The sequence below is a fragment of the Buceros rhinoceros genome, unplaced genomic scaffold, assembly GCF_000710305.1.
Source record: "Buceros rhinoceros silvestris isolate BGI_N320 unplaced genomic scaffold, ASM71030v1 scaffold44479, whole genome shotgun sequence".
In the NCBI taxonomy this organism is placed as follows: Eukaryota; Metazoa; Chordata; class Aves; order Bucerotiformes; family Bucerotidae; genus Buceros; species Buceros rhinoceros.
This window is the reverse complement of record NW_010431848.1, coordinates 8,520-16,078: the sequence shown is the minus strand read 5'-3', so window position 1 is coordinate 16,078 and position 7,559 is coordinate 8,520. Positions and strand designations below refer to the sequence as shown.

The window sequence follows — 7,559 nt, the reverse complement described above, 5'->3', positions numbered from 1 at the left end:
GGGCTGGTGCTGCGGCTGGAACCTTCGAGCCGAAGTCCCAGCATATTTTTCATGGGGCAGAGAGAAAACAATAGAGCTACAAAAAAAGTAGGAAAACTCCTTGCAGAAAAGGAGACTGTACTAAGTGAGTGAGACTGCAAAGATGTGAGATAGCTAGAGGGAGGAGAAGTGATGATGAGAGGTGCTGAAGAGAGGATTTTGTAATGGAAGTTGTCTTTCAGAGAGACGGGACCTAGCCCAGTTAAAATAAACTTGTGCCATTATTCTTAAAAATGTAATCTTTTTGGATCCTTGTTCTTTGCTGTACATCACAGTAAGGATTTAATCTAGTCTGCCTTTTGTTACTGGTGGTAGTATATTAAATGATTTCTTTGTTGCCAAACACCTCAACACCTTTTGAAAGCTCCTTAGTACCTGTACCTGCAACAAAAATGAAAACGGGGGGCGTTTCTTGCCACAGGGTGTACTTAACAGCAGGTTCAATGTGCGGAACTCAGAAACACCTCACTACTGATGTTGATATCGGAAGCTGCCAAATAAAAGGTTAAAAAAACCCCCAAACCCAAACCCTGCCAGGTTAATCCTTGTGTAGAAGGAATTGGGGGTGAAGGAGAACTCTGATCAGTAGAATGGAGCAGATTAACTAGGTGAGTGTCTAAAGAAAGTACTCTTCCAAAGCACCGAGTTGCAACTACAGAACAAACACGTCTGTTGGAAAGTAATGGTGTTGCCACAAGCATGAAGACACGTACTACTGAGTAATTTTAATAGAACGTTGTGGTCAAAACCTGACAGGCTCCTTTTTTTCCCCCTTCTCTTCTGTCCTAGTTGAATGGATTGCTGCAGTCTCCTTAGCTGCTGGAGCAGCTGCTGTTGGGTACCTAGCTTACAAAAAATTTCTCTCTAAAGACAAGTGCTGCAAAGCAATGGTGAATCCGCATATCCAGAAGGATAACCCCAAGGTAGTCCATGCATTTGATGTGGAAGATCTGGGAGACAAGGCTGTTTACTGTCGTTGTTGGAGATCTAAGAAGGTAAGAGAAATAAAAATGGTCCAATTCGTGTGCACATGCATCTTTCATCAAAACTATTTTTGAACTGCTTTATTTAGGGGAAACTAACTAAGCTATTCTGCAGTGGCGTGTAGCAGTATTTTAATCCACAAAACTGTGTAGATTTATGGTGTCACTCAGAGTAAAGCCTGTAGATTAGTGCTAATAGTGAGCAACATGTTTCTGTAGCTCTGAAGAAGCACATCTCTTGAAAGGAGAGCTGCTGAATGGAGCGATCACATCATGAATGACAGATACCATTTTGTGTGCTGCCTGTGCTGATACTGAGGCTTATCCAAAAGTACTGGCCTGTTGGCAGCAGGAGCTCAGGAACCAGAGTTTGAGAGGACCTTAAACACCTTTCACTGGAGGAAGTTGTGAGCTTACTCTGCCAGTCAGAAAGTGTGGTCCTACTGGTTCGTGGTGTTTATGACACAGATCGATTAAGGAGTCTCTTGGTATACCAGAGCTGGTGTCAAATAGTCACTTGCAATGTCGGAGCCCATCATTTAATCTGGTAGACAGGGTGAGTGCAGAATTATTTTGGGAAGAGCCTGACTTGCGCAGATGCTGTTACGGTGGTTCTGCTGTTCTGCCCTGAATTTACTGTTGTAGTACTGCTGTGTACGGTAGGCAGCTACCTTTTGCCACATAAATGAGTACAGCGGTGAGCTGTTGCCAGTGGTGGTGGAGGGAATCTAAAAAGGAGTCATTGTGGTTAAAAGCTTTTGAAGAATCTAAATGAACTTAATGCGTTTGTGCCTTAGCAACTCAGATAAAGGTAATCCTAAAGTACAGCCAGCGAAATCATGACGGCATTCTTTAAGCCTCTATTTTTGAGCAATTAGAAGTCTGGCCTAGACGCTGGTCCACCTTAACTCGCATATGAATTTGGGTTGCCTCGGTTGCTAGAGATAGTGGTGAGTGTGATACCTTGCCTTTCGGTAACGCTAAGATCAGATTTAAATCTGAGGTAGGGGTGTATGACGTTCAGTGTAGCTGAGATCTGTGTAACTTACCTTTAGTGGTGGTTTTGGGATCTGTAATGACAGACTGCATGAGCAGTCCTGTCCATTAACCACTGACACACATTTAAAAGCTTGTTTTGAAGTTAAGGGGATAGTGCACGGAGACTGAAATAGTGCAAACCTTCAAAGCCAGGTAACTGAGGCCAACAGCCTTGAAATGTAGCTCCCTCTCCATCAGTGAACTGATCATTAGATTTCTCGAGCCTTAGACAGAGGTGTAAGTGGGACACACTCCACAGTTTTCCAGGTGCTGTAACTATTGGTTCTTGCTGTTGTCAGATCTGACTTCATTACCTTGTGGGTGGAAATAACTCAGTAAGATAGATTTTTGTAGCTGTATTTGGTTGAACACTAAAAACACTACTGAGGATTAAGCAGCACCATGACTTGATTCTGCAGTAGTCTGGAGGAGATGGGCCTGTCTTCTTTGCTCTGCCCAAAGTCTGAACTGAAAAACAAAACATCGCACCCTGCCATGGCCACAGTGTGCTCCATGCACTGAGGTACATGTTTGCATGATTATATAACAGGGAAGTGTGTATGTTTACACGCAGTGCTAATGGCTGTGTGGCGTGTAGGTGTCATACATATGTGTGGCAGCTTTGCTGCTAGATCTTTGTGGTAGGTCTCAACTGGCAGCCAGAATCCAGCATTGGAGGCTGCTGTGGGCCTGCAGTTTCAGAAAAGAAAAGGGGGGAGGAGAAAAGACTGCTCTAAGTATCTGCCCTTCATTTTAATCTCTGAATCTGGGTTTACCTCAGGTTGAAATAGTTTAGGCACATCCTCCGTTGCTTCTGAAGAAAAAATCCTAACTTGAACCTTGGTGTTGATACTTTCTGCTTCCTACGCTGTTTTCTAAACAAAAATGGAAGATGGTGTCTGGTTTTCGTGGTTGCGTTGCAGCCTCTGCCAATATTGTAGCTATTGTTTGATACTATCTTTGTTGTGTGAAATGAAAATCTTATCAAGTACGTTTTGGCATATTTGAAAGGGTGTTGTCAGTTCAGGAACGTACTGTCCCACTGAGTTAGGGCTCTGTAATCACATGCTGAAAGGAACTAGATGGGGCTACCTTAGAACTTCGTTCTGAAGGGTCTTGTAAAGGCATTAAGGAGATCAGTGGAAAATTCTGAAGGCATTTGTTTTTTTTTACTGATGCTTAATAATGGGTATTTTAATTAGTACGTCCTGCTTCAAAGACCGCAGTTTCCAGTTTTCCTGCTGTCTTCTTGCCCTGCTCAGTTGACTTTGTATGGTGGGGGATACCATGATCTTTAAGATGGTGTGTGTGTTTCTCATGTTCAGTTATTGCCAAGCAATAGTACAATACAGAGATATTCTTCATCGTTCTCACATGCTTGTCATCTTTGGAACTAGATAGCTAGTAGTACCTGTTTCTTACAGCTCTCAAACTAGGATCCTGGTAAGAGTTGTAAGATAATGTTTATGTGGTGTCAGACTGGTGGAATGCGTGTGCTTTCAGTGCAGGGAATTACAACAAAGAAGTAGTAAGTACCTGCTGTGTTTCTGTTAAATAAGGGGTGTGTGGGGATCTCAGGGATCTCTCTTCCATATACAGGTTAGGAGAAACGTCCTCTTGTATTACTGGGAGCTCTTCTCATCAGATTCAGCCTCATCTGAGGCATGATGCTGTTCGTAGAACCAGTAGCTGTCATATCTTCAGCTAAGTCTGTCTTAGGATAACTTACCTGTTAAAGGAGGTGGTAGGTAGTTCTTTAAATGGCCCTTTCCTATGCAGCGTTGTGCTCTGCATGCACTTCATAGCACTGCTTGTCAAGTTTTGTGGAAAAACTTGTTCAAATTTACCAATGTAGAGGCGAGAGTTTTGTCTTTAGAACATGTGTTTCCAGTTTTAAGAGGGGTGGGGGTGGTGCAGGATAAATTAATTTGCTTTCTTTTGCAGTGACCTGCAACCTCTGTGTTGCAGAGAAGTATTAGTCCCCAGGCTGCAGGTCAAGGAATACTGCTGCAGAACATCAGAAGAAATAGTGGTAGAGAACCTAAACCTGTTCTCAGTGTCAAGGGAAATAAGCTGAGCTGTCCAGATTATGGCACTGTTCCCTCAGGGTTTGGCTGCTATTGCTAGGCTGCTTGATCAAAGATGAATATGTTGTGTCAGGCCCAGGATCCACATGTTCAGTATCTGGCCTTCAGGGTGACCAAGTTGGGTGCTCTGGAAAAGTGGTGGTGGTTTGTTTTCTGGTTTTTTTTTTTTTTTCCTCAGAAGCTCAAGTCTAGAATCCAGCCTCTGGGAGCCAGTGACCGGCTGATGCAGAGGATGAATTCAGAGCAGTCAGAGTTGGTAGCTGTTAAAGATACCTCAATGCTATCTGAAGCCTCTGAATCCCACTATTTTTGTCACTTGCAAACTTGAGGGGATGGTATTGCTGTAGTTGGACCTTGGGTTTGCCTTATTGGGGCACGTGAGATGTTAATGTCTGATGGAAGCTGAATGGATGCTTTTATGAAGACACTGAACTGTGGAGTTGCATGGGGAAAAAAATTGCCCCAGGAACATCTGGGTTGGAAGCTGGTCAGTGTCCCATGAACATGCATTCTCGTTTGCTCAATTTTCCACGTATCTGTCAGAACCTACTCACTGAGTCACAAATGACTGATGTGATGATGATAAAGTTCCTGTATGAATCAGCTCACATGGGTATCCTCTGAGTTCAGGGTTTCTTCCTTATGAAACATCACCCCACATTCTGTCTTCCCTGCTTGCCCACCCCACTCACCTACCAGGCATGTGGCTTATTTTTAGAGCTCTGGGAAGTCTTTTTGCAAGTATATTGTCTTCATTATGTTGTTTTCATGCAGTTCTTAAATCTTTTATTCTAACTAAGTGTGGGTGATAGGGCCTTAATTATTTTCAAGGGCTATGACTGAGGCATGAACGCTGACATCAGTGGAGTATCAAAGACTGATTGTGAGTGCTTCCTGCTGCAAAGGCAAAAGCTGAGTAATGCCTAGCTTTGATTCCCGTTACTTCTAAGCAAAGAAAATAGTAACTGAATGCAAAATACTGATGTCTGATTTCTGTGACCACCTCCAGAATTTCCTCTGCGGAGGAGGCACAGCCCTGAAAATGCATCTTTCAGAATAATGGGATCTGACTCTTGTTGCTTCACAGAATGTCCTTTGGCTTTTACATGTGAAGAGAGCTGCCCAGGAGCAGAGTGGTTGTCACTGATTTGGGACCTGGGTGGTTACAGCTGGCTAAAGGAGTCCCTGTGGGTCGTGTTCTGAACAGGCTGTTCTGGGGAGAGGGGGCTGTGGGTAAAGAAACAAACACTTCTTCACGTAACTTCCTCAGTGCTACCCTTAAGAGCCGGTGCTGAATAACCATGTCAGTTGGGAGTGCAGTTTATTTCCATTAGCAGGTCAAAATCCTCGTGTGGAAGCCAGCTTGCACAAAGGGACTTCTGCGTTGGTGAGGTAAGCTAGCTGTGTCAGGGTGAAGCGAAGGTGGCTTGCCACTCTAGCTGTCTGGAGGCAGGACCAGTATGTAGGTGTGTCTCTTAAGAGATGAGCTAGGGAAACTGTCCGTTTTCTTACCACATGCTACAGAAAAACAGGGAAAAAATTCTGCTAAGAACCTCCTGTTTCTCATCCTCTCCCCTCTTATCTTTTGTAACTGCACTTAACTCTGGCTGTTGCCCAGGAAAACAGAGCGAGGAGCAAGGTTCAGAGCAAGATGCTCCAGGTAGGTTACTGTTGAAAGTTGGCTTGAGCTGCACGTTCCTCATGCTGGCCTGAGGCAGGAACACCAGAGTGGAGCTGAGTTGCTGCTTTTTCGTAACAAGCCTCTCATCCCCTCAGCGCTCACACAGACAAAACTGGAGTTCAGCCAAAACTCAGGGAGACCTGAGACGCCAGCACAACAGTTGTGGTCTGTGGTCACAGTGGATTTAATGAGAACATGTTTTAATGAACTCTGAACAACCCAGGTTCTTAATTCTGGTTCTGGATGTACTTCAGATGTTTTTTCTTTCTTCTTTCAGTTCCCGCTGTGCGATGGCTCTCACACAAAGCACAATGAGGAAACTGGTGACAACGTTGGGCCTCTGATCATCAAGAGGAAGGAGGCGTAGAGCGGACAGTAGAAGCTAGAAAATAAATGTCTGACAAATCTTCTGCTCACTTGTAATTGGGGGAAGAACCACAAATTCTTTGTTGTGTCACTGAAGACTTTCCAGTGTAATACATACATCAGGCTTCAGCATGTGTCTTTTCTCTGGTGCTTGATTGTTTTAATCACTACAATGCATTTACTAAGTAGTCATGGTTTAATTTTTTTGTCCTGTAAAGTGTGTGTACCCTCTCATTGAGTATGAAACTAAAATGATGCACAGAATGTACTTCATCAAAAAATAGGTATTAAATTATTTTCAAATACATGTGCACTACTATGAGGCTGTTCAGTAGAACGTGTGTTCAAACTGTAGATCCTAAAATCCTGGAGAGGTTCCAAAGTCACAGGTCTGGATATAGTTCTCTGTAAAAGGCAGCAGCAGGAAAGCAAACACGGTGCCAAAATGCAGCTTAACCTCTGATTATGCTGCATTTTCTGCAGGTGTCACATTTGGCCGATTACACTACTGTTGTCTGTGGCTTCTGTAAACGATGAAATTCAAAATTGCTAACTATGAACAGACAAGGCTTACCAAAGGCTTATAGCAAGATGGGGCTAGAGGGCAACTTTACCTTTGGTTTTACAGCAGTGTTCAAACATGACCCTGCTACTCTGTGGTGTGAAGAAGATACTGCTGGAGCTGCAGACCTGTATTTAGAGAGGGATTAGGAGGACAGTCTCTGCGAGGGTTTTCTTAGAAGACCGGTGAAATGATAGGGAGCGCTCAAAGAGTGATGAGCAGGGGGTGGCAGAGTTTCTTTGCTGCTAGAAAGCCTCAGTTTCATTTGCAGTCTCCAGCAGTGAAGCTAACTTCCCCAGGCTGCAGGACACTTCCATCGAGGTGGCTATGCCAGTTTATTCCAGAAGCTAAAATAAAAACTAAAACCCCACCCTCCATCGCTGCCTGCTTCATCATTGCTCTGGCTGGTTCCGGAGGACTCTTCCTGCTGCGGAGGCAGGAGGCACACCTTTCTTACGAAGTGGCCTTAGGCTCTATGTGTCTTAACAAACTGCTGCCTCCCCGGGCTAACCGTTAACGTGGTTCAGCTAACTGTACCAAAAGAACTGACATGAACAAGGAAAGGCTTTGGCGACAGCTAGAAACAAGGGGGAAAGAAAGGATGAGACAAGGAGAGCTCTTACTCTCCTTTTGTATGGCGCTTGTCTGACACAGTTGCGTTAATGGCCATCATGTTGGTTTCCTTAAATAGCTTTGATTTATTAACATGTAAAACAAAGCCAAAGCCAAACCCAAAGAGCGGGGTAGCAGAGGGCAGTTCTCTACTAAACCTGGTCCGTTAGCATAATTGCAGCCTGTGTAAG

At 44.1% G+C, this 7,559-nt stretch overlaps 1 protein-coding gene across 1 annotated transcript; it reads left to right on the top strand.

Annotated features, from left to right (window-relative positions):
- Nucleotides 1-795: 795 nt before the first annotated feature.
- On the top strand, nucleotides 796-6,330 carry CISD1 (CDGSH iron sulfur domain 1; the record flags this gene model as incomplete). The annotated part of the gene is made up of 2 exons (XM_010143534.1): nucleotides 796-1,034; nucleotides 6,106-6,330. Coding segments are annotated over 2 exons (329 nt in total), but the record flags the coding sequence as incomplete, so codon positions are not given.
- Between the last annotated feature and the right edge of the window lie 1,229 nt (nucleotides 6,331-7,559).